This window comes from Salvelinus alpinus, chromosome 1 (assembly GCF_045679555.1).
Source record: "Salvelinus alpinus chromosome 1, SLU_Salpinus.1, whole genome shotgun sequence".
In the NCBI taxonomy this organism is placed as follows: Eukaryota; Metazoa; Chordata; class Actinopteri; order Salmoniformes; family Salmonidae; genus Salvelinus; species Salvelinus alpinus.
In genome coordinates, this window is record NC_092086.1 from 76,031,487 (window position 1) to 76,059,281 (window position 27,795).

General features: G+C 40.6%; 1 protein-coding gene across 8 annotated transcripts; it reads left to right on the forward strand.

The window, feature by feature from the left end:
* On the forward strand, positions 1 to 27,518 carry LOC139551992 (cytotoxic and regulatory T-cell molecule-like). Of its 8 annotated transcripts, none has more exons than XM_071363685.1 (10): positions 1 to 75; positions 18,419 to 18,556; positions 18,904 to 19,059; positions 19,240 to 19,359; positions 22,448 to 22,609; positions 23,186 to 23,380; positions 26,102 to 26,176; positions 26,313 to 26,465; positions 26,764 to 26,865; positions 27,044 to 27,518. In XM_071363685.1, exons 2-10 carry the CDS (start codon positions 18,448 to 18,450, stop codon positions 27,205 to 27,207), a joined length of 1,236 nt encoding a protein of 411 aa, XP_071219786.1. In that variant the 5' UTR covers positions 1 to 75; positions 18,419 to 18,447; the 3' UTR covers positions 27,208 to 27,518. The 8 variants fall into 8 exon arrangements, with proteins under 8 accessions (XP_071219786.1, XP_071219873.1, XP_071219700.1 ...); XM_071363772.1 differs by lacking the exon at positions 1 to 75 and adding an exon at positions 14,303 to 14,465 and having other exon boundaries at positions 26,779 to 26,865; XM_071363599.1 differs by lacking the exon at positions 1 to 75 and adding an exon at positions 14,340 to 14,465.
* Positions 27,519 to 27,795: the final 277 nt, after the last annotated feature.

The window sequence follows — 27,795 nt, forward strand, 5'->3', positions numbered from 1 at the left end:
ATTCTCTCTTGAAATCCTTGAGCTCCCCAGCAGTAGCCTGCCTAGGCTATATGTCTATGATCTAAATCAACACAGGTAAGCTACAATTGTTTTAAAATATGTAGCCTTAACTTACAACCAAATACAAGTCTACTTAGCATAGGGAAGATCATAACAATTCCTCTAATTCCTTTTCTACAAACGACCCATGGAATTGACAGTATCTCCTTATTTTACCAGTATTGTTCCGCGTAGACGCAAAGAAAATAACTTGCTTTCCAAATTGAAGCACCATGACGCCGTAGACTCCCTTGACGCTCGAGGCCCATCTGTTTTCTCGTCTTCACTCCTGTACAATCTAATTCAAGCATGTACAGTGCCTTCAGAACATATTCACATCCCTTGACTTTTCCCACATTTAGTTATTTCAGACTGAATTTAAAATGTATTATATGTAAATGTTTTGTCACTGGCCTTTACACAATACCCCATAATGCCAAAGTGGAATTCTGTTTTTTGAAATTCTTACAAATGAATTAAAAATGAAAAGCTGAAATGTCTTGAGTCAGTAAGTATTCAACGCCTTTGCTATGGCAAGCCTAAATAAGTTAATGAGTGCAAATGTGCTAAACAAGTCACATAATAAGTTGCATAATAGTGTTTAACATGATTTTTGAATGACTACCTCATCTCTGTACCCCAACCATACAATGTCAACAACCAACTTGACAGAGCTTGAAGATTATTAAAAAGAATACAGGGCAAATATCAGAGATTCAGAGTGTTTAATAGTCACATGTACAGGGTTGCAGGTGTGATTGCAGGGTAGAGTGAAAATAGTAGGCTTCAAGTTCCAACATGCAGGAATAAGTTAAATAAAATAATGGTAATAAAAAACAACAATAGAAATAGCATTATATACATAATAATTCACAATGGCAGTGATGAATAAATAAATGTCCATTGGGGTGGAGTGCAGAGTAAAGAGTGTTGAGGTGGTGGGGTGGAATGACCATAATGGGAGCAGCAGCAGGACCATTGACAGAAATAAAAACAATACACATCTTTATTTAAAAAAAAAGTAATAATATACATATTAACAACTGCAACTGTGATGAATGTCATTGGGGTGGGGGCAGAGTAAAAGTATGTTGGGGGATGGGGAGTGGAAAGTCCATAGAGGGACGAGCATGGGGAGGGGGAAGCAGGTAGCTGACTAGTGGTGGCTATATCAGCAGCCTGATGATCTGAGAGTAGAAACTATTGGCCAGTCTTTCAGTTTTTGCCATGATGCTCCTGTACTGTCCGCGTCTGAGTGATTGAAGCAAGGAGAACAAGGCATGACTGGGGTCCCTGATGATTTTCTTGGCCTTCCTCCGACACCTGGTGTTGTAGTTGTCCTGTAGGGCAGGCAGTGTGCACCCAATGGTGCGTTCGGCTGCACGTATCACCCTCTGAAGAGCCTTGTGGGCGGCAGCGGTGGAGTTGCCGTACCAAGCTGTGATGCAGCCCGACAGTATGCTCTCGATACCCTGCTCCTTGTCGAACGCTGTGAGTGCCCTTGGGGACAGGCCAAATTTGACCAGCTCCATGGCTCTCACATGCTGGTTTTCTATCTTGAAATGTTGTGCGTCCATTGAACATAACATCTACATATGGAATCAGATGTGTCCATGTGTGTGTGTGTGGTGATGACAACGTGTATAGTATTGGGCTTCAACATCAAGTTCTGACAGGACAACACTATAGCGGGCAGATCTTACTAGTGGGTAAGGCATATCCAGCCAATCGCCCAGGTAGCCGATTTTGCAGTCCGGATTAGCGTTACACTCCTCGAAAGCGGCAGCTCTAGCCTTTAGCTCAGTACAGATGTTGCCTGTAATCCATGGGATCCATGGGATATGTACGTAAGGTCACTGTGGGGAAGACATCGTCGATGCACTTATTAATGAAGTCGGTGACTGATGTGGTAAACTCTTTGATAGCATCGGATGAATAATGGAACATATTTCAGTCTGTGCTAGCGAAACAGTCCTGTAGCTTAGCAACTGCTTCAACATATCACTTTTGTGTTGAGCGCGTCAATGGCACTTCCTGTTTGAGTTTTTGCTTGTAAGCAAAACACCAGTCTCAACGTCAACAGTGAAGAGGCGACTCCATGATGCTGGCCTTCTAGGCAGAGTTGCAAAGAAAAAGCCATATCTCATACTGGCCAATAAAAATAAAAGATTAAGATGGGCAAAAGAACACAGACACTAGACAGAGGAACTCTGCCTAGAAAACCAGCATCCCGGAGTCGCCTCTTCACTGTTGACATTGAGACTGGTGTTTTGCGTTTATTATTAGGATGTATGAGGCGTCTGTTTCTCAAACTAGACTTGTCAAATGTACTTGTCCTCTTGCTCAGTTGTGCACCGGGGCCTCCCACTCCTCTTTCTATTCTGGTTAGAGCCAGTTTGCGCTGTTCTGTGAAGGGAGTAGTACACAGCGTTGTACGAGATCTTCAGTTTCTTGACAATTTCTCGCATGGAAAAGCCTTCATTTCTCAGAACAAGAATAGACTGACGAGTTTCATTTTGAGCCTGTAATCGAACCCACAATTGCTAACGCTCTAGATACTCAACTAGTCTAAAGAAGGCCAGTTTTATTGCTTCTTTAATAAGCACAACAGTTTTCAGCTGTGCTAACATAATTGCAAAAGGGTTTTCCAATGATCAATTAGCCTTTTAAAATGATAAACGTGGATTCGTGTAAGGGGTGCGTACTGGCGACAGAGAAGTCAGGCGCAGGAGAGCAAAAACTGTGTTACAACGGCGCAGTTTAATAATAAATATCACCGTAAACAGAACAATCAATACAATGGGTACAAAACCCGTCGCATACCAGAATAACGTGCACAAGCACTTACAATAAACAATTCCGGACAAGGACATGGGGGGAACAGAAGGTTAAATACACAACATGTAATGATGGTATTGAAACCAGGTGTGTGGAAGACAAAACAAATGGAAAGTGAAAAGTGGATCGATGATGGCTAGAAGACCGCCGAACGCCGCCCGAACAAGGAGAGGAACCAACTTCTGCGGAAGTCGTGACAATTAGCTAACACAATGTGCCATTGGAACACAGGAGTGATGGTTGCTGATAATGGGCCTTTGTACGCCTATGCAGATCTTCCATAAAAAATCTTCAGTTTCCAGCTACAATAGTCATTTACAACATTAACAATGTCTATACTGTATTTCTGATCAATTTGATGTTATTTTAATGGACAAAAAAGTAGCTTTTCTTTCAAAAACAAGGATATTTCTAAGTGGACCCCAATCTTTTGAACGGTAGTGTATATATAGTAGAATTGGTCAGGAGCCTGTAAAACAGTTTCTAATCATTGCAGCGCCATTCTCAAAATGCAGCTACTTTGCTGTTATTCTGGCTGCACTGTTTGATGTGACTGTGTTAGGCATAGTTGGCTAGCTAGCAAGCAAGGGATAAGAACATTGCCAGCCAGCATGGCAACGGAATATTTAGAACAAACTTCTAGGTCGTGTCCTTAGGTATATAACAAAAAGACTTCACGACTGGGTCGCATCTCTGGCAACCTTACCAACAGAATGAATGACCAGCTGGCTTGGGTAGCAACCCTAGATTTGTGTTGGGACATTATCTTGTGGAAGGATGAAATAACATTTTAATTAAAATATGTCAATCATTATTTGAATACATTGGTAACCCATTGTACAAAAGTAACACTACCCCCCCCCCCAATTTGAATTGATGAAATAGGTTGGTCAAAGGTTGACATGCAGAGCCATAATGTCAAAGCGGAATGATATTTTTTGACATTTTTGTAAATTAATTAAAAATGAAAAGCTGAAATATCTTGAGTCAATATGTTTTCAACTCCTTTGCCTTTTGTTATGGCACGGCTAAATAAGTTCAGGAGTAAACATTTGCTTTACAAGTCACATAATACGTTGCATGGATTCACTTTGTGTGCAATAATAGTATTTAACATGATTTTTGAATGACTACCTCATCTCTGTACCCCACATATACAATTATCTGTAAGGTCCCTCAGTCCAGCAGTAAATTCCAAACACAGATTCAAGCACAAAGACCAGGCATACTTTCCAATGCCTCGCAAAGAAGGTCAAATATTGCTATATGGGTATGAATAAAAAAAGCAGACAATGAATATCCCTTTGAGCATGGTGAAGTTATTAATTAGACAAACAAAGAGGTGTAATGGGTTCGCACCGACGTCCTCGATGCACTTATTGATAAAGCCAGTGACTGATGTGGTGTACTCCTCAATGCCATCGGAAGAATCCTGGAACATATTCCAGTATGTGCTAGCAAAACAGTCCTGTAGCTTAGCATCTGTGTTTTATCTGTCGGCTCTGTGCTTTAACTCAGGATCTGTGTGTAGTTAATCCGACCCTCTCTGCCTAGTCGTCGCCATTTTTACCTGTTGTTGCTGTGTTAGACTAGCACCCTGTTATTGCTGCTGTTATCTTACCTGTTGTTTTAGCTAGCTCTCCCAATCAAGACCTGCAATCACTTTATGCCTTATTGTATGTCTCTCTCAAATATCAATATGCCTTGCATACTGTTGTTCAGGCTAGTTATCATTATCATTGTTTTGGTTTGCAATGGACCCTGTAGTTCCACTCTCCGTACCTCTGATACCTCCTTGGTCCCACCCCCCACACATGCGGTGACCTCACCCATTGAGACCAGCATGTCCAGAGATACAACCTCTCTTATCATCACCCAGTGCCTGGGCTTGCCTCCGCTGTACCCACGCCCCACCATACCCCTGTCTGCACATTATGCCCAGAATCTATTCTACCACGCCCATAAATCTGCTCCTTTTATTCTTTGTCCCCAACGCTCTAGGCGACCAGTTTTGATAGCCTTTAGCCGCACCCTCATCCTACTACTCCTCTGTTCCTCGGGTGATGTGGAGGTAAACCCAGGCCCTGCATGTCCCCAGTCACCCTCATTTGTTGACTTCTGTGATCGAAAAAGCCTTGGCCTCATGCATGTCAACATCAGAAGCCTCCTCCCTAAGTTTGCCTTACTCACCGCTTTAGCACACTCTGCCAACCCTGATGTCCTTGCCGTGTCCGAATCCTGGCTTAGGAAGGCCACCAAAAATTCTGAGATTTCCATACCCAACTATAACACTTTCCGTCAAGATAGAACTGCCAAAGGGGGAGGAGTTGCAATCTACTGCAGAGATAGCCTGCAAAGTTCTGTCATACTTTCCAGGTCTATGCCCAAACAGTTCGAACTTCTAATTTTAAAAATTAATCTCTCCAGAAATAAGTCTCTCACTGTTGCCGCCTGCTACCGACCCCCCTCAGCTCCCAGCTGTGCCCTGGACACCATCTGTGAATTGATCGCTCCCCATCTAGCTTCAGAGTTTGTTCTGTTAAGTGACCTAAACTGGGATATGCTTAACACCCCGGCAGTCCTACAATCCAAGCTTGATGCCCTCAATCTCACACAAATCATCAAGGAACCCACCAGGTACAACCCTAAATCCGTAAACATGGGCACCCTAATAGACATTATCCTGACCAACCTGCCCTCCAAACACACCTCTGCTGTCTTCAATCAAGATCTCAGCGATCACTGCCTCATTACCTGTATCCGCCACGGGTCCGCGGTCAAACGACCACCCCTCATCACTGTCAAACGCTCCCTAAAACACTTCTGCGAGCAGGCCTTTCTAATCGACCTGGCCCGGGTACCCTGGAAGGATATTGACCTCATCCCGTCAGTTGAGGATGCCTGGTCATTCTTTAAATGTTACTTCCTCACCATATTAGACAAGCATGCTCCGTTCAAAAAATGCAGAACCAAGAACAGATATAGCCCTTGGTTCACTCCAGACCTGACTGCCCTCGACCAGCACAAAAACATCCTGTGGCGAACTGCAATAGCATCGAAGAGCCCCCGCGATATGCAACTGTTCAGGGAAGTCAGGAACCAATACACGCAGTCAGTCAGGAAAGCAAAGGCCAGCTTTTTCAAGCAGAAATTTGCATCCTGTAGCTCTAACTCCAAAAAGTTCTGGGATACTGTAAAGTCCATGGAGAACAAGAGCACCTCCTCCCAGCTGCCCACTGCACTGAGGCTAGGTAACACGGTCACCACCGATAAATCCGTGATAATCGAAGACTTCAACAAGCATTTCTCAATGGCTGGCCATGCCTTCCTCCTGGCGACTCCAACCTTGGCCAACAGCCCCGCCCCCCCCGCTGCTACTCGCCCAAGCCTCCCCAGCTTCTCCTTTACCCAAATCCAGATAGCAGATGTTCTGAAAGAGCTGGAAAACCTGGACCCATACAAATCAGCTGGGCTTGACAATCTGGACCCCCTATTTCTGAAACTGTCCGCCGCCATTGTCGCACCCCCTATCACCAGCCTGTTCAACCTCTCCTTCGTATCATCTGAGATCCCCAAGGATTGGAAAGCTGCCGCGGTCATCCCCCTCTTCAAAGGGGGAGACACCCTGGACCCAAACTGTTACAGACCTATATCCATCCTGCCCTGCCTATCTAAGGTCTTCGAAAGCCAAGTCAACAAACAGATCACTGACCATCTCGAATCCCACCGTACCTTCTCCGCTGTGCAATCCGGTTTCCGAGCCGGTCATGGGTGCACCTCAGCCACGCTCAAGGTACTAAACGATATCATAACCGCCATCGATAAAAGACATTACTGTGCAGCCGTCTTCATCGACCTGGCCAAGGCTTTCGACTCTGTCAATCACCATATTCTTATCGGCAGACTCAGTAGCCTCGGTTTTTCTAATGACTGCCTTGCCTGGTTCACCAACTACTTTGCAGACAGAGTTCAGTGTGTCAAATCGGAGGGCATGTTGTCCGGTCCTCTGGCAGTCTCTATGGGGGTACCACAGGGTTCAATTCTCGGGCCGACTCTTTTCTCTGTATACATCAATGATGTTGCTCTTGCTGCGGGCGATTCCCTGATCCACCTCTACGCAGACGACACCATTCTATATACTTCCGGCCCTTCCTTGGACACTGTGCTATCTAACCTCCAAACGAGCTTCAATGCCATACAACACTCCTTCCGTGGCCTCCAACTGCTCTTAAACGCTAGTAAAACCAAATGCATGCTTTTCAACCGTTCGCTGCCTGCACCCGCACGCCCGACTAGCATCACCACCCTGGACGGTTCCGACCTAGAATATGTGGACATCTATAAGTACCTAGGTGTCTGGCTAGACTGCAAACTCTCCTTCCAGACTCATATCAAACATCTCCAATCCAAAATCAAAGCAAGAATCGGCTTTCTATTCCGCAACAAAGCCTCCTTCACTCACGCCGCCAAACTTACCCTAGTAAAACTGACTATCCTACCGATCCTCGACTTCGGCGATGTCATCTACAAAATAGCTTCCAATACTCTACTCAGCAAACTGGATGCAGTTTATCACAGTGCCATTCGTTTTGTTACTAAAGCACCTTATACGACCCACCACTGCGACCTGTATGCCCTAGTCGGCTGGCCCTCGCTACATGTTCGTCGTCAGACCCACTGGCTCCAGGTCATCTACAAGGCTATGCTAGGTAAAGTGCCGCCTTATCTCAGTTCACTGGTCACGATGGCTACACCCACCCGCAACACGCGCTCCAGCAGGTGTATCTCACTGATCATCCCTAAAGCCAAAACCTCATTTGGACGCCTTTCCTTCCAGTTCTCTGCTGCCTGCGACTGGAACGAATTGCAAAAGTTGGAGACTTTTATCTCCCTCAACAACTTTAAAAATCTGCTATCCGAGCAGCTAACCGATCGCTGCAGCTGTACATAGTCCATCTGTAAACTACCCACCCAATTTACCTACCTCACCCCCCATACTGCTTTTATTTATTTACTTTTCTGCTCTTTTGCACACCAGTATCTCTTCTTGCACATGATCATCTGATGATTTATCACTCCAGTGTTAATCTGCTAAATTGTAATTATTCGATTTATTGCCTACCTCATGCCTTTTGCACACATTGTATATAGATTCTCTTTTTCTACCATGTTATTGACTTGTTTATTGTTTACTCCATGTGTAACTCTGTGTTGTCTGTTCACACTGCTATGCTTTATCTTGGCCAGGTCGCAGTTGCAAATGAGAACTTGTTCTCAACTAGCCTACCTGGTTAAATAAAGGTGAAATAAAAAAATAAAAAATAAAAAATCTGCTTCATCTGACCACTTTTTTATTGACCGAGTCACTTGTGCTTTCTGCTTTAGTTTTTGCTTGTAAGCAGGAATCAGGAAGTTATAATTATGGTCAGATTTGCCAAATGGAGGGCGAGGGAGAGCTTTGTATGTGTCTCTGTGTGTGGAGTAAAGGTGGTCTATAGTTTTTTCCCTCTGGTTGCACATTTAACATGCTGGTAGAAAATAGGTAAGAACGGATTTAAGTTTCCCTGCATTAAAGTCCCCGGCCACTATGCGCGACGCCTCTGGTTTAGAGTTTTCCTGTTTGCTTATGACCGTATACAGCTCATTTAGTGCGGTCTTAGTGCCAGCATCGGTTTTTGGTGGTAAATAGACAGCTACGAAGAATATAGTTGAAAACTCTCTTGGTAAATAGTGTGGTCTACAGCTTAGCATGAGATACTCTACCTCAGGCGAGCTAAACCTCGAGACTTCCTCAGATATCGTGCACCAGCTGTTGCTTACAAATATACATAGACTGCTACCCCATGTCTTACCAGAGGCTACTGTTCTATCCTGCCGATACAGTGTATAACCCGCCAGCTGTATGTTATTCATGTTGTCGTTCAGCCATGACTCATAAAACATAAAATATTACAGTTTTTAATGTCCCGTTGGTAGGATATACGTGCTTGTAGTTCGTCTATTTTATTATCCAATGATTGTACGTTGGCTAATAGGACTGATGGTAAAAGCAAATTCCCCACTTGCCACCGGATGCTTACAAGGCACCCTGACCTTCGTCCTCGATATCTCCGTCTCTTTCTCCTGTGAATGACGGAGATGAGGGCCTTGTTGGGTGTCTGGAGTAAATCCCTCTCATCTGACTCGTTAAAGAAAAAATGGTCTTTCAATACGAGGTGAGTAATCACTGTCCTGATTTCTAGAAGTTATTTTCGGTCATAAGAGACAGTGGCAGAAAAATTACGAAAAAAATCAGTTACAAATAATGCGAAAAAACACACACAATAGCACAATTGGTTAGGAAACGGCAGTCATTCTCTCCGGCGCCATCTGTTCCATGTCTGAGGGCAACAGTGAGGGCTGTTACCTTCAAGTAGACTTTGGTTTTGCTGGGGTGTTGAGGATGGCGAATGGGCGTAATCATCTGCCTCTGGTTCCACAGAGCCAAAGGTTGCATGTTTGAATCCAGCAATAGAAAGTTGTTTTTGATATTTTAGTTTTAAGCCTATGCCAAACCTTAACCCTTACCTTAACCATTCAGACGTAATGCCTAACTTTAAGAATTCGGAGTTAATGCCTAAACTTAATATTAGAAAGATAGAGAAGTAACCAAATACTTTGACATTTTACGTTTATTGGAACAACTTTGAAATTTTACGTTTAAAAAACATGGATGAAGACCCAATTCTGACATGATACAGAGCTTGTTGCGCATACTCCCTTAAAATACCTTTGCTTACCAAAGAGAAAAAAGGAGGCAATATTACTGTTTGTCCCTCTTGAGACGCCGTAGCCAGTTCTTCCTCAAAAAAAGTACAAATGTGTATAAGATAACTTTGTCATACATTTTTTACCAAGGAGGTCTTAGTTGCGCACTTTTACATCTAACTAAGATGTTTGGTGTAGTATTTCTCATGCGATTTTTTTTTAATGAAAACTAGTTTTGTTGACGACAACAAACACTTAATTGAGGAATCCCTGCTGTTGACCAATCACCGACGAAGGGGAGTAGACTTCGGCTACACGAATTTCGACAAGGCTCAACAAAAAAATGCAATGTGGTCGAACAGCCCTCCCCAAGAAATATGTCGAACACTACAACGAACAAAATGTCACAATATATAAGCAAACTGTTTTGACTGGGAAGCATACGGTAAGCTTTAGTGGGGACCCACCAAAATCAGCCCGTAATGCAAACGCAGAGATGGGGCATGGATTTTGTCAGCAGTGATCATGGCACAATGTCTATGTTAAGAAAAATATCTGCTCACTGTTCTGCTGCTCTCCAAACGTGATCTTTTAACAAATCTTTATCACTGAAGTTTTATTGAAATATCACGTTTATGAGCAGCAAAACAGTGAGCGGACATTCCCATTTTATCTATGTATATGGGACATTCTTTAAGAAAACTCAGGTCATTTTTTGGGATGTGTGTAAAATCCCCTCCATGAACAACCTGGTATCAGAGCATTTCGTATTATTCTGTACTTAAATCCGGGACTCAACATTTAGTATATGTTAAATTTTTATATGGTATATATTAATTTGTGGATGTCCATCACCCATTTTATATATGTTACGAATTACAATTTGTATTATATAAATTTGCAAAACGTACAATATGTTACGAATTTCTAAAACTTAGCTAGCTGGCTAATGCTAACGTTAGCTAGCTGGCTAATGTTAGCTAGGCTAGGGGTTAAGTTTAGGAGTTAGGTTAAAGGGTTAGCTAAAAGGGAAAGGGTTAGCTAAAATGGTTAGGAAAAGAGTTAGCTAACATGCTAAGTAGTTGCAAAGTAATTAAAAAGTTGTAAGTAGTTGAAAAGTTGCTAATTGGGTAAAATGCTAAAGTAGTGTGATGAGATTTGAACTCACAACCTTTGGAATACTAGACATTCGTGTTATACACCCACCCATCCATCCTGACAAACCAGCCTAAAGTAACCGTCTGTCTTATGTAACCATACCAAACATAACATATCATACTAATTTGAGTGTCCAGGATTTACTTTTACTATGTTATGTCTACTCTGAGGCCAGGCTTACTATTGCTATTATCCATTACTTTATGCCATTTAATTTAGTAAATAAGAATTTGTTCTCAACTGCTTGCCTAGTTAAATAAAGGTTAAATAAAGGTTAAATAAAAGTAAATACAAAATAAAATAATACAACGTTTCAACAGGGTACAACATTGGTGCATGGTGATGTCTTTCAAGTGAGATGTCATATTGAAAAGGAAATAGACATTCCTAAAATGTGTCAATTCATGATCCAATCAACATTGTATTATTTTTCTTCCCATGATATCAACAACCTATAGATATATGACCCGGGATGCCCTCAACTAAATGTATTCAGTGTTGCGTGGAAACCCCATGAATTGTGCTGTGATGTCACGGAAGGCCCCTTACTGTAGCCAGTGTAGTGTATGTAGCATATAAAGACACGAGAGGAAGTGGCTCTGAGAGTCCACATCTGAATCTGACAGAGTCAAGATGGCACTAAAGCTGCAGCTTTGTTTCCTAGTCTTGTTTGTAAGGGGTGAGTAGGCTACTTCTCTGAAAGTAATTGTTTCTGAGACAATGAAGTACAAAGTACCCAGGCAGGGTACATGTATACAATACAGCTTGACAGAGTTATATGCCTGATCTGTTTTGATCACAACTTTGAAATGACATTCAATGTTTTTGTTGTAAGATATCACAAATCAATGTTTGCTGTATTCGTATTTGTATATATGTTTTATATTTTATACGTTTCCTTACTAATTCTTTACATCTGTGTGTCAGATCAATTAGAATGGAACTGCTTTTTTCTTGACTGATGCTGTGATGCATTTACAAGGGGAGCGAGCGAGAGAGGGAGAGAGGGAGGGGGAGAGAGAGGGATAGAAAGAGGGAAAGAACCTAATAAGACCAGCAGAGGGAAACGAATAGAAGGGAAGCACAGGGACAAGACATGATAATCAATGACAAAACATGACAGTATGCCCTAGTCGGCTGGCCCTCGCTACATGTTCGTCGTCAGACCCACTGGCTCCAGGCCATCTACAAGGCTATGCTAGGTAAAGTGCCGCCTTATCTCAGTTCACTGGTCACGATGGCTACACCCACCCGCAACACGCGCTCCAGCAGGTGTATCTCACTGATCATCCCTAAAGCCAAAACCTCATTTGGACGCCTTTCCTTCCAGTTCTCTGCTGCCTGCGACTGGAACGAATTGCAAAAGTTGGAGACTTATCTCCCTCAACAACTTTAAAAATCTGCTATCCGAGCAGCTAACCGATCGCTGCAGCTGTACATAGTCCATCTGTAAACTACCCACCCAATTTACCTACCTCACCCCCCATACTGCTTTTATTTATTTACTTTTCTGCTCTTTTGCACACCAGTATCTCTTCTTGCACATGATCATCTGATGATTTATCACTCCAGTGTTAATCTGCTAAATTGTAATTATTCGATTTATTGCCTACCTCATGCCTTTTGCACACATTGTATATAGATTCTCTTTTTCTACCATGTTATTGACTTGTTTATTGTTTACTCCATGTGTAACTCTGTGTTGTCTGTTCACACTGCTATGCTTTATCTTGGCCAGGTCGCAGTTGCAAATGAGAACTTGTTCTCAACTAGCCTACCTGGTTAAATAAAGGTGAAATAAAAAAATAAAAAATAAAAAATCTGCTTCATCTGACCACTTTTTTATTGACCGAGTCACTTGTGCTTTCTGCTTTAGTTTTTGCTTGTAAGCAGGAATCAGGAAGTTATAATTATGGTCAGATTTGCCAAATGGAGGGCGAGGGAGAGCTTTGTATGTGTCTCTGTGTGTGGAGTAAAGGTGGTCTATAGTTTTTTCCCTCTGGTTGCACATTTAACATGCTGGTAGAAAATAGGTAAGAACGGATTTAAGTTTCCCTGCATTAAAGTCCCCGGCCACTATGCGCGACGCCTCTGGTTTAGAGTTTTCCTGTTTGCTTATGACCGTATACAGCTCATTTAGTGCGGTCTTAGTGCCAGCATCGGTTTTTGGTGGTAAATAGACAGCTACGAAGAATATAGTTGAAAACTCTCTTGGTAAATAGTGTGGTCTACAGCTTAGCATGAGATACTCTACCTCAGGCGAGCTAAACCTCGAGACTTCCTCAGATATCGTGCACCAGCTGTTGCTTACAAATATACATAGACTGCTACCCCATGTCTTACCAGAGGCTACTGTTCTATCCTGCCGATACAGTGTATAACCCGCCAGCTGTATGTTATTCATGTTGTCGTTCAGCCATGACTCATAAAACATAAAATATTACAGTTTTTAATGTCCCGTTGGTAGGATATACGTGCTTGTAGTTCGTCTATTTTATTATCCAATGATTGTACGTTGGCTAATAGGACTGATGGTAAAAGCAAATTCCCCACTTGCCACCGGATGCTTACAAGGCACCCTGACCTTCGTCCTCGATATCTCCGTCTCTTTCTCCTGTGAATGACGGAGATGAGGGCCTTGTTGGGTGTCTGGAGTAAATCCCTCTCATCTGACTCGTTAAAGAAAAAATGGTCTTTCAATACGAGGTGAGTAATCACTGTCCTGATTTCTAGAAGTTATTTTCGGTCATAAGAGACGGTGGCAGAAAAATTACGAAAAAAATCAGTTACAAATAATGCGAAAAAACACACACAATAGCACAATTGGTTAGGAAACGGCAGTCATTCTCTCCGGCGCCATCTGTTCCATGTCTGAGGGCAACAGTGAGGGCTGTTACCTTCAAGTAGACTTTGGTTTTGCTGGGGTGTTGAGGATGGCGAATGGGCGTAATCATCTGCCTCTGGTTCCACAGAGCCAAAGGTTGCATGTTTGAATCCAGCAATAGAAAGTTGTTTTTGATATTTTAGTTTTAAGCCTATGCCAAACCTTAACCCTTACCTTAACCATTCAGACGTAATGCCTAACTTTAAGAATTCGGAGTTAATGCCTAAACTTAATATTAGAAAGATAGAGAAGTAACCAAATACTTTGACATTTTACGTTTATTGGAACAACTTTGAAATTTTACGTTTAAAAAACATGGATGAAGACCCAATTCTGACATGATACAGAGCTTGTTGCGCATACTCCCTTAAAATACCTTTGCTTACCAAAGAGAAAAAAGGAGGCAATATTACTGTTTGTCCCTCTTGAGACGCCGTAGCCAGTTCTTCCTCAAAAAAAGTACAAATGTGTATAAGATAACTTTGTCATACATTTTTTACCAAGGAGGTCTTAGTTGCGCACTTTTACATCTAACTAAGATGTTTGGTGTAGTATTTCTCATGCGATTTTTTTTAAATGAAAACTAGTTTTGTTGACGACAACAAACACTTAATTGAGGAATCCCTGCTGTTGACCAATCACCGACGAAGGGGAGTAGACTTCGGCTACACGAATTTCGACAAGGCTCAACAAAAAAATGCAATGTGGTCGAACAGCCCTCCCCAAGAAATATGTCGAACACTACAACGAACAAAATGTCACAATATATAAGCAAACTGTTTTGACTGGGAAGCATACGGTAAGCTTTAGTGGGGACCCACCAAAATCAGCCCGTAATGCAAACGCAGAGATGGGGCATGGATTTTGTCAGCAGTGATCATGGCACAATGTCTATGTTAAGAAAAATATCTGCTCACTGTTCTGCTGCTCTCCAAACGTGATCTTTTAACAAATCTTTATCACTGAAGTTTTATTGAAATATCACGTTTATGAGCAGCAAAACAGTGAGCGGACATTCCCATTTTATCTATGTATATGGGACATTCTTTAAGAAAACTCAGGTCATTTTTTGGGATGTGTGTAAAATCCCCTCCATGAACAACCTGGTATCAGAGCATTTCGTATTATTCTGTACTTAAATCCGGGACTCAACATTTAGTATATGTTAAATTTTTATATGGTATATATTAATTTGTGGATGTCCATCACCCATTTTATATATGTTACGAATTACAATTTGTATTATATAAATTTGCAAAACGTACAATATGTTACGAATTTCTAAAACTTAGCTAGCTGGCTAATGCTAACGTTAGCTAGCTGGCTAATGTTAGCTAGGCTAGGGGTTAAGTTTAGGAGTTAGGTTAAAGGGTTAGCTAAAAGGGAAAGGGTTAGCTAAAATGGTTAGGAAAAGAGTTAGCTAACATGCTAAGTAGTTGCAAAGTAATTAAAAAGTTGTAAGTAGTTGAAAAGTTGCTAATTGGGTAAAATGCTAAAGTAGTGTGATGAGATTTGAACTCACAACCTTTGGAATACTAGACATTCGTGTTATACACCCACCCATCCATCCTGACAAACCAGCCTAAAGTAACCGTCTGTCTTATGTAACCATACCAAACATAACATATCATACTAATTTGAGTGTCCAGGATTTACTTTTACTATGTTATGTCTACTCTGAGGCCAGGCTTACTATTGCTATTATCCATTACTTTATGCCATTTAATTTAGTAAATAAGAATTTGTTCTCAACTGCTTGCCTAGTTAAATAAAGGTTAAATAAAAGTAAATACAAAATAAAATAATACAACGTTTCAACAGGGTACAACATTGGTGCATGGTGATGTCTTTCAAGTGAGATGTCATATTGAAAAGGAAATAGACATTCCTAAAATGTGTCAATTCATGATCCAATCAACATTGTATTATTTTTCTTCCCATGATATCAACAACCTATAGATATATGACCCGGGATGCCCTCAACTAAATGTATTCAGTGTTGCGTGGAAACCCCATGAATTGTGCTGTGATGTCACGGAAGGCCCCTTACTGTAGCCAGTGTAGTGTATGTAGCATATAAAGACACGAGAGGAAGTGGCTCTGAGAGTCCACATCTGAATCTGACAGAGTCAAGATGGCACTAAAGCTGCAGCTTTGTTTCCTAGTCTTGTTTGTAAGGGGTGAGTAGGCTACTTCTCTGAAAGTAATTGTTTCTGAGACAATGAAGTACAAAGTACCCAGGCAGGGTACATGTATACAATACAGCTTGACAGAGTTATATGCCTGATCTGTTTTGATCACAACTTTGAAATGACATTCAATGTTTTTGTTGTAAGATATCACAAATCAATGTTTGCTGTATTCGTATATATGTTTTATATTTTATACGTTTCCTTACTAATTCTTTACATCTGTGTGTCAGATCAATTAGAATGGAACTGCTTTTTTCTTGACTGATGCTGTGATGCATTTACAAGGGGGCCCGAAATGATTGACACCCTTGCTATACTGAGCTATATTGTATGCTCAATGGGTTTCAAGTCCGGAGACTGAGATGGCCACTGTAAAATGTTGATTTTGTGGCCAATTAACAATTTCTTTGTGTTTTTTGATGAGTGCTTGGGGGTTATTGTGTTGCTGGAAGATCCACTTTTGGCCAAGTTTCATCTTCCTGGCAAAGGCAACCAGGTTTTTGGCTAAAATGTACTGGTACTTGGTAAAGTTAATAAGAACAGCACTTTGCCGTGGTATATTGGCTATATACCACACCCCTCCGGGCCTTATGACTAAAATAACCATCTTGTAACCAGACTGAAAGTTGTGACAACACAAAAATAATAGACATGATCAATTGCTCTGAGGATTGTATCACAATGAAAATGTGTACTTATTGCTTTGTTGTGGTCTTGTTTAAATATGTTTGGCGGCTGACATTGAAATGATTGTCTTTGAATGACTAGACAAATGCTATCAATTTGAAAACCATCCGATATGATTAAAAAGTCACCAAATTGTGACTTTTTAATCATATAGGATGGTTTTCAAATTGATAGCATTTGTCTAGTCATTCAGTTTATTCGGAATTGTCAAAAAGGAAGACTCAGCATACTGCAATACATGCTCTAAGAGTGTTTATTATCACAACGTTTCAACCATTAGGTGGTCATCAGCTCTCATTTGGATTCAAATACCTAATTAAATAATTCACCTTGAATTCAATCATTGCAGACAGGTCTAAAAATCATTATGGTTAATTATAAAATACACTAATTCCATGGACCCCCATAGACCACCCACATGGAATTTATTTTGTTCAGTCGGTGCTATATACAGCATGACCCTATCATAAGGGGATATTCTGCTAGCCCACACAATGTATGAAAACAGTTAACCTTTAAAACATTACAAGCCCACCAACAACATCGGTGTAAATTTGCCCCCACAGTTAATTTTTCCAAATAAAGTAGGCCTATCACTAGTCATCATACCAGTAGCATAGGAAAAAGGAACACATGACGCTCACACAGACAGTGTGAAGAAAACCACAAACCCCTTGCTTTCTCTTTTACACCCCTCATGTTTTCGGTGACTGTCCACACTATATTTGATTTCCTGTCAGTCGCAGTAGAGAAGGTTGGCTGCATAATCTGTAGGTGTACGTGCAGCGGAAATGCACCCCCCTCATGTTGTTGTTTGTCACACCTCCCATAACCTCAAGCCTGACAATGGTAGCTCGACCTCCTTCAGTTTCCCCTGTAGCCCCCAGTGGTAGAGTCTGAGACCAGGGGAAGACCGAGAAGTAGGACAGTGCTGTGAGTCAGAGCTATGAGAAATGAAGGGTCTGACTCAGGTCTTATCCAGTTCATTTACACTGCCCACTTATTCATCTGTCTACGACCCCTAAATCTTCTCTTTACGATTGCTTTTCAATACAGTCCATCCATGATCATATTATGTTCATGGCACACTGTGCATGTGTAAGAAAGAGGAAAGGGCTGTTGAAAGGTAAGGTGAACTTGAAATCATGTGTGGTGGTTAATTTTAGTATTATCAAATGAGGAGAGACAAACTTATCACACAAGTCAGAGTTATACTTAAACTAAATCTTTATTCACATATTTATAAGGAAAGCATGTCACACTACACCCACAAGTGAATGATGTGAGTGCTCTACAATAACGATGGCTGGTCGACGAATCACTCTTAGATGATTCATTGAGAGCCCCGACACAAAGAATACAACACCTTTTTATAGCAAAGATACACCCCCTTAGTCTACATGACAAACAAAAAATGTGTGGAATGGGTCACAAGGTTGGGATTCCTATGAAAGATACTAATAATTCACAGCAGACAGTATCTGCTGTTAAGACTGTTCTCATTGTGTAGAAACCAGGGCCTGGCTCCCAAAACAAGGTTCCTCTCATAATTATCCATACTGGAGTCATCTCTACCCTGGTACCTCCCAGCACACAAACACCAACTCATGCTATGGAATGCGGCCTTGTTAGGTTTATCACCTAACGTATTGTATATCTTCTGTCAGCGTTAAGCCCCCAGAGGCCCAATCTCAGTTCACACAGACACAATAGAGTTCTAAGAACCCCCTATTCAGTTGCATAAAACAACCATTTGATGCAATAACAGTATTTATAACATAATCTTGTAATTTTGCTCTCACACATGTTGGAACCTTCCATCATGTCAATCAAAGTATGTCCTATACTAAATCATTGGTATTTGCCATTGCAGGATCCATTGCAGTGCAACATTTGACCGTGATGGAGGGTGAGACACTAACCATGAAGTGTCACATTAGAAATGCCGAAGGGAGCCACGTGGAATGGAAGAATCCTGATGGGCATGTTATGTTTTTTAATAACCAGAAAGGTGAGGATCTTATACCACCTATAGATATTTATTATGATGTATTTTATATACTAAAACAAAGCAGTATCTTAATTTGAAAGTAGACTGGATGCCCAGTAAATGAGCCATACAGGATTTTATTTTTTTAATGTCGACAGCTGATTCAAATCAAAATAAAATTGTATTTGTCACGTGTTGAATACAACGGGTGTAGACTTTACTATGAAATGCTGTCTAGAATGATAATAGTTGTACATGATACAAGTAAAAATGTTTGTTCCTACTCATATTGTAACATATTTGTTCGGATCTAAAGTAGTTGAGTTATATTGTGACATGCCTCCTCTCTCCCCCATCTTCACTAACAGCCCTGAAGGACAAGCGCTACAAGATAATAAACTTGTCTGACTCCGTTTTTTCAGTCAGTGTGTCTGATGTCACCTTCAAAGATGGAGGCCTCTACACATGTTTACATTACATTCACAAAGTGCCTGTAGTGAAGTTGGTTAATGTGACAGTTTTGGGTAAGTGTAACATATTGTAATAGCACTGTTTTATAGCGATTAAGAAAGCACACAGCCTTCCCCTTAATTTAGTAGAATATTCATATTGGCACAGGAGGTAGAGTGCTTGGCTTGTTCCCACTTCCAACTAATTATGTTGAAACCAAAAATCATAACATCACTCTTTTTGTCATTGTCAAGGTAAGCCAAAATTGGAGATAACAGAACACAATGGAAAGACTGCCATAAAATGTTCTGCAGTGGGAAATGGTCATCCTCCCAAAATCTCATGGCTGTTGGAGAGTGGGTTAGAAATGTATGGTAAGTGTCCTTCATTCTAGATTTATTTCATAGATTTTATGACGCCAAAATGACAAAGGATTATGTTACGAGACCACCTAGCTAGCATACTGATTTTGATACACTCGCTAATTCTGGGGCCCTAGGCCTAGCTAAAGGGTCTGTAGGTCTGTAACCTGATTTGATGTGTGCATTAATGTGAAAAGGTGTTGAATGCATGTGCTCCAGGACTTAAAACTTAAAGTTCAGGGCCAGCTCTGTCTTGACTCCTTGGTCGGCCAGCCCAAGTGATTTATGTAAACAAAAACGGTGCATGACCAACAAATAATAGTATACACAAAAAAGAAAACAAAAACACAATGTTGGATTAGAAAGTAAAAGTGCAATATGTGCCACGTAAAAAAGCTAATGTCTAAGTTCCTTGCTCAGAACATGAGAACATATGAAAGCTGGTGGTTCCTTTTAACATGAGTCTTCAATATTCCCAGGTAAGATGTTTTAGGTTGTAGTTATTATAGGAATTATAGGACTATTTCTCTCTATACCATTTGTATATAATATACCTTTGACTACTGGATGATTGCCAACCTAATCTCGGGAGTTGATAGGCTTGAAGTCATAAACAGTGCTGTGCTTCAAGCATTGCAAAGAGCTGCTGGCAGACGCAGGAAAGTGCTGTTTGAATGAATGCTTACGAGCCTGCTGCTGCCTACCACCGCTCAGTCAGACTGCTCTATCAAATATAAAATCATATAATTAAGTCTAATATAATAAACACACAGAAATACGAGCCTTAGGTCATTAATATAGTAAAATCCGGAAACTATAATTTTGAAAACCAAACGTTTATTCTTTCAGTGAAATACGGAGTCGTTACGCATTTTATCGAACGGGTGGCAACCCTAAGTCTAAATATTGCTGTTACATTGCACAACCTTCAAGCGAACAGGTAGCCTAGTGGTTAGAGTGTTGGACTAGTTACTGAAAGGTTGCAAGATTGAATCCCCAAGCTGACAAGGTAAAAATCTGTCGTTCTGCCCCTGAACAAGGCAGTTAACCCACTGTTCCTAGGTCGTCATTGAAAATAATATTTTGTTCTCAACTGACTTGCCTAGTTAAATAAAGGTAAACATGTTTTTTTTATGTCATAATTATGTACAATTCTGGCTAATTAATTACGGTCTTTGTTAGGAAGAAATGGTCTTCACACAGTTCACAGCGAGCCAGGCGGCCCAAACTGCTGCATATACCCTGACACTGCTTGCACTGAACGCAAGAGAAGTGACACAATTTCCCTCGTTAATATTGCCTGCTAACAATAATTTATTTTAACTAAATATGCAGGTTTAAAAATATATAGTTGTGTGATGATTTCAAGAAAGACATTGATGTTTATGGTTAGGTACATTGGTGCAGCAATTGTGCTTTTTTCGTGAATGCGCTTTTGTTAAATCATCACCCATTTGGCGAAGTAGGCTGTGATTCGATGATAAATTAACAGGCACCACATTGATTATATGCAACACAGGACAAGCTAGTTAAACAAGTAATATCAACAATGTGTAGTTAACTAGTGATTATGTTAAGATTGATTGTTTTTTATCAGATAAGATTAATTATAGCTAGCAATTTACCTTGGCTCCTTGCTGCACTCGCGTAACAGATGGTCAACCTGCCACGCAGTCTGAAGTCAAATCACGCACCCCCAAGTACTTCTCTGCATCTGCCACCACAACATCTATTTTCTGTGACTTACGTTCCATCTCCGGGGTACAGTTGATAACCATTGCTATGAACGCTAAGAAGCCAACCTTACTGAGACATAGATCACTCATTGGCCTATCCCTTGTCTTTATCATCACCATGTCCATCAATGCAAAGCTCGGGCTCCGAGCTCCTTACAACCCCTTCCATTTTTCCTCCAGAACTCGAAACTGGCATCCGGCTCACTCTGTTGGATCTTGACACAAATCTTCCTCGACATACCCTCTCCCTTGTTATTGCTAGCTTCAACAGATAGAAACCCATCCTCTGCCTCCCTCAGCTTTTTCAACCTCCTCTCTTTCCCTCCAATCCTCCTCCCTTAACCAATTACCGACTTCTTCTGAAAATATTCAACTTTTCCAATCCGAAACCTCTTTTTAGCTTACTCGAGAGACCTGCTAAGCCCTGTACTCCCTCTTTAAACTTTAAACTCGAACTATCGCCAGTTCATAAAAAATCTATGCAGCTATCAAATTGTTTAGAATCGATTGCCACACCTTTGCACAACCAACACTTAACAAGACTTCATGTCAGAGCACACCCCCTGACCCAGTTGCTACAGCTACCTGGGGATGGAGTGTGGAAGGGGTAGTGTAGTGTCTAATTGTGCTCCAAAGAACTAAACTACCTAACCTATTCCATAACAATTAGGAAAAGTGAAGAGTCAAACTGAATTGTGTAGTCCTATATTAGTATTGTGGCGATCCTAGCTATATGAGTCGCGTTTCCCTACATTGGTGTCAGAAGTGCAATGACGGCTGTGAGACTATCGGAACGCACGGCCAGGAGTATGAAGGGTTAGCGGTAGGTTGAAGCACAGAAATGTGCCTTTCCGTTCGGAGGGGGCAGTGTCGCAATCTTTGCTATATGAGCCACATTACAATTTCCCACCAAGTGGATTAACCATGTTGGCACGATATGTAGGGTGTTTGCCTTTCATGCCACTAACCTGGGTTCGCTTCCCTGCCCTGTCATTCACTACTGTATTTGACAAATAATAACAGCCATTGTCGTGGCTTGCGGGAATTATAAATATAAGACAAGTGAAAAATATAATAGGAAACGACTTGGAGTAGGAGACTGAGAATTTTGTGATGTGATATTTTTTTTTTTTAAGAAAAAGAAAAAGGAAATGCCTTAAAATGGTTTAGACTTCCCCTGCGAAACCAAATCCCACACACATTCCCCTTTATCTCTTCCAAAATAAAGGGAAGTGAAATTTCTGTATTTTCCCTGTAAAGTGCAGGTCAGCTATTATACGGATGATGGTTGTTGACGTTCTTTTACATATTCAATTTTTACACTTTCAGTCAAAAGTTAATTGAACCTTTCTGCTGTTATTTAGCTCAGCCTCAGTCCCAGTATCTGTTGGACAAAAACACATATTCCTCCCTGGATATCTTGTATGTTCAGTCCTACAAGAGGAGAGTCACGTTGAAATGCATTGTTCGCCATCCAGCCTTACACAATTCATCCCTGATGAATTTTGTGAAAATTGGACAGAATCGTAAGTACTACGTTTATTGTTCACTCTTTTGACCTTTGATTTGATTAGTTGTCGAGATGGCATCCACACTATGGGAGGTTGAATTTATAAGGGTATGATCAATGACAATACATAAAGCGCAGATTACCTCCTTGAGAGTAAACTGGAAATATCCAACAAAGAATAAAAAAAGCAAGTCTACCTTATTTTTAAATGTAGTTCTGTTTGCAATGGTCTATTTGAGGAACATTGAAATGAAAGTGTTTACTTTTGTGGTTTCAGTGCACAGTTACACTGTTGGTACTTTCCTCACTTTAAAATATGCCATGAGAACGCCACACTAGGGTATCTTGATCACACAAACATCATAATGTGATTTACTCTCTCTGTAGGGAGGAATACACTGACATCCCAATTTCACATTTCTACAAAAATATTCAGATAGATCATATTATTCACTTCAAGTTTTTTGAACTGCACTATAACTATATATACAAGCACTTCATAATAGTGACCAAAAGTCTTAGCAAGATACAATTGTCATTTGTGAACATGGTTTGAATTGTACAGCAACTGAAATTCCCTTTTATCTTATAGCCACTGAGGAATCACACTCCACTACGAGAGCCTCTCATTTGCTCAGTACAGGTCTAACAGAGGTACCAACAACAACAGTCTCCCATTGGCATAGTACACAGGTGTCATCAGAAACACAAACAGCTACAGCCTTAGATTGGCCAAATACAGAGGGATCACCAGCATCAACCCCTGACTTACAGCTCAGCACTCACAGTAAGTAAAAAATATTAATATTCATTATTAAAAACAAACTATACGACTTCCTGATCGTTTTGACATGACAAGACTGATAATGCATATACGGAAGAACAGAACAGCCATGGTGCCTTGAGGTTGAATCTACACATCTTTTGTGAATTGGTTTTCACCATGTTTTGTGAACACTGGTTAGATGCAAAACCACAGCACTTGGTTCTCATACCACCAAGTCTATTTCCTGAAACGGGAGTCAATAGCAATATTAACAATATATAGTCGGTTCGGAAAGTATTCAAACTTCTTCCATATTTTGTTATGTTATATCCCTATGCTAAAATTGATTAAACCGCGTTTTCCCCCTCATCAATGTCATAATGACAAAGCAAAAAAAGGTTAAGAAATTGTTGCTAATTTATACAAAATCAACTAATATTATATTTACATGCAGTACCAGTCAAAAGTTTGGACGTACCTTCTTATTCCAGGGTTTTTCTTTATTTTTTACTATTTACTACATTGTAGAATAATAGTGAAGACATCAAAACTATAAAATAACACATATGGAATCATGTAGTAACCAAAAAAAGTGTTTTTAACAAATCAAAATATATTTTATATCTTAGATTCTTCAAAGTAGCCACCCTTTGCCTTGATGACAGCTCTTGGCATTCTATCAACCAGCTTCATGAGGGGCAGCAGGTAGCCTAGTGGTTAGAGCGTTGGGCCATTTACCGAAAGGTTGCTAGATCAAATCCCCGAGCTGACAAGGTAAAAACCTGTCGTTCTGCCCCTGAACAAGGCCGTAAAACCACTTTTCCTAGGCCGTCATTGTAAATAAGAATTTGTTCTTAACTGACTTGCCTAGTTAAATAAAGGTTAAAAAAAAAGTCACCTGGAACGCATTTCATTTAACAGGTGTGCCTTGTTAAAAGTTAATTTGTGGAATTTCTTTCCATCTTAATGCGTTTGAGCCAATCAGTAGGGGTGGTATACAGAATATAGAATACCAAGTCCATATTATGGCAAGAACAGCTCAAATAAGCAAAGATAAACGACAGTCCATCATTACTTTAAAACATGAAGGTCAGTCAATCCGGAAAATGTCAAGAACTTTGAAAATTTCTTCAAGTGCAGCTGCAAAAACCATCAAGCGCTATGATGAAACTGGCTCTCATGAGGACCGCCATTTGCCATTGGCAAGGAAAACCCAGAGTTACCTCTGCTGCAGAGGATAAGTTCATTAGAGTTACCAGCATCAGATTGCAGGTCAAATAAATGCTTCACAAAGTTCAAGTAACGGACACATCTGAACATACACTGTTCAGAGGAGACTTCATGAATCAGGCTTTCATGGTCAAATTCCTGCAAAGAAACCACTACTAAAGGACACCAATATGAAGAAGAGACTTGCTTGGGCCAAGAAACACAAGCAATGGACATTGGTGGAAATCTGTCCTTTGGCCTGATGAAGGTTCTCCCATCTCCACAGAGGAATTCTAGAGCTCTGTCAAAGTGACCATCGGGTTCTTGGTCACCTCCCTGACCAAGGCCCTTCTCGCCCGATTGCTCAGTTTGGCTGGGCGGCCAGCTCTAGAAAGAGTCTTGGTGGTAACAAACTTCTTCCATTTAAGAATGGTGGAGGCCACTGTGTCCTTGGGGACTTTGAATTCTGCAAAAAAGGTTTGGTACACCTACCCAGATCTGTGCCTCGACAAAATCCTGTCTCAGAGCTCTACGGACAATTCCTTCGACCTCATGGCTTGGTTTTTGCTCTGACGTGCACTGTCAACTGTGGGACCTTATATAGGCAGGTGTGTGCCTTTCCAAATAATGTCCAATCAATTGAATTTACCACAGGTGGACTCCAATCAAGTTGTAGAAACATCTCAAGGATGATCAATGGAAAAAGGATGCACCTGAGCTCAATTTCAAGTCTCATAACAAAGGGTCTTATGTATATTACCTTATACTTATGTAAATAAGGTAATTCTGTTTTGACAAATTTCATACATTTGAAAAAATGTATAAAAACCTGTTTTCACTTTGTCATTATGGGGTATTGTGTTTAGATAGATGAGGGGGAAAAAATATTTTAATCAATTTTAGAACAAGGCTTTAATGTAACAAAATGTGGAATAAGTCAAGGGGTCTGAATACTTTCCGAATGCACTGTATGTCCTCAATAGTAAATGTTGGTAAAAGTTTCAGGCAGAACTTTGGCTTGTGCTTTTATTTGTAGTTAATTTAAGGTACTGGTAATTTGTAAATTGTTGTTATACATATTGACTTGAATTATTACATTTTCATCTGTGGTACAATCAGTGAGTGAAAATGACACACTGTAATGGGGCGGCATGTAAAATGTACAATAAATGATTTTTTTCATTCAGGTCAGCCAGTGTTCGAAGCTACAGGGTACACACTTGCTAATGACAGCAGTGGCAGCAGCAACACTGCTGCTAAGAACAGGACTAATCATAGCTAGCATTGTATGGGAAGAAATTTAAGTATTCTCGCCAGCTAGGCTTAATAGTTACTCAGTAGGCTGCTTCTCCACCTAGTGGTGACTCTCCATCACTACAGATGAGCCTCATACCAGCATCCAATAGTATTTTATTAGTTCCAATTCAATTGAATCACTATCATTTTATCCACAAATACACTACATATCCTCCCAAATAATGTGACTGTACTGTCTAGATCAGCTGTCATTCATTCCCCTGCAATTCCCTGTAGATTGGTCGTCAGTGTCCCAGACAACAGAGAACACACCTCATAATGGCACAGGACACAACTCCAGCAATGCTAAAGGTAAGACAGTCTTAATATTTTTCTAAGTGCATACAGATCCGGTTAAGTGAGTCATGTTCAGGTGCTGTATAAGCCAGACATGGATGTAAGGCTACAGTACAAGAGGCTAAAGTTGCACTGATTGTCTCATTCACAGGAAGCTTCGTCAATGATACGGAGACGCAGAAAGGAACTGGAGGAAGTGCGCTGTTGCTTATCTTCCTTGTGACATGCCTCATCCTTGGTCTGCTTGTGGTTGTTTCGCTCTTCGTGATCAAGCTGAGGAGGGCTCACATACTCTGGAAGAAAGGTAACCAGAGACCAGGACACCTCTCACTGTTTAGGATCTTCTCATGACTTGACATGTTTGGTCATCTTTACCTATCATCTTTGGTTTATGGCAGGTGTGCACAACTCTAGTCCTCAACTGGAATTTTGCTCCTGTTGGTTGTCCTTTCTCCCTGGCACTTGGATCAGTTGATATTAACCAAACACATAGACCTGCTGCCCTCAAGGACTTGAGTTGTGCGCCCTGATTTATGGCTTATATGTATGCCTGCCACTAAATCTTAAACTTTTAACAAGTAATTATTCTGAAATTATCATAGTTTTAATCATTACAGAAAATGAAGACTCGGATCAATCTGTGGAAAGCAACAGATCAAAATCAAGCAATGAAGAGAAACAATCTCGAGGAAGAAGGGGCAACGGTAATAATTTACATCCTACAATGTGTGATTTCTTGGACATGCCATATAAAATAAAGACTGCAGCCAATGAAACAACACAATGACAAAAAAAGCCCAATTATAAGGCCTATGTCTAATACGTGCTCAAATGGTAGGACATTTTATATGTTCCACATGGTAAAAATGCCTGTTTTTCTAGGACTCTTTAACATCAGATTCACAAAGTATGTCATTGAGGAACCCATGGCAACAGAGACGATGACAACAACAAACACCAAAACAGAAGAGGATCCTGAAATTCAAGTCATCCCACAGACAAATGGAGCAACCCAAAGCCCTCAGATCAAGGAGAGGGAACTGTAACATTTTCCAGTGTTATCATATAGAGAATTTACATTGAATCATAAAAGTCATCATAAGCACAAAGATGTTACACCATATTTTGGGATGGAATATTGTTTTAAAGGGATGGAATATTGTTTTAAAACATGCACTTTGATATGGTGGATTATTCTGTGTGTACACAGGCTCATAAGCTGCTATTATGTATAATTTCATTGTTTTATCAAAGTTTCTTTTTATACTGAAAAACAATGAAGAATATACAACATAAGGATTTCTCTCTGTAAATATTGTATAGAAGTGTGTAAATACAATACAATCTTATCACAAACTGTCTTTGTTTTGGTGATTTCTCTATTGGGCCACATTGCTTTAAATAACAAATACCATCAACTGCCTCCTGCCAGTTGAATGCTCGGCTAGAACAAAACATGCACCCTCCTGGGGGTCTCCTAAAATGAGTTTAAGAGAAATACTGTTGTAAGCTACCGAGGGAAACCGTTTTGTACTTCACAAATAAATTGACTGGAAAATGGTGTGCTACACTGTGGTATGTGTAACAAATAGTCAACACAAGCTGTTTCAACTGTTTGCAACTGATCCATTTCA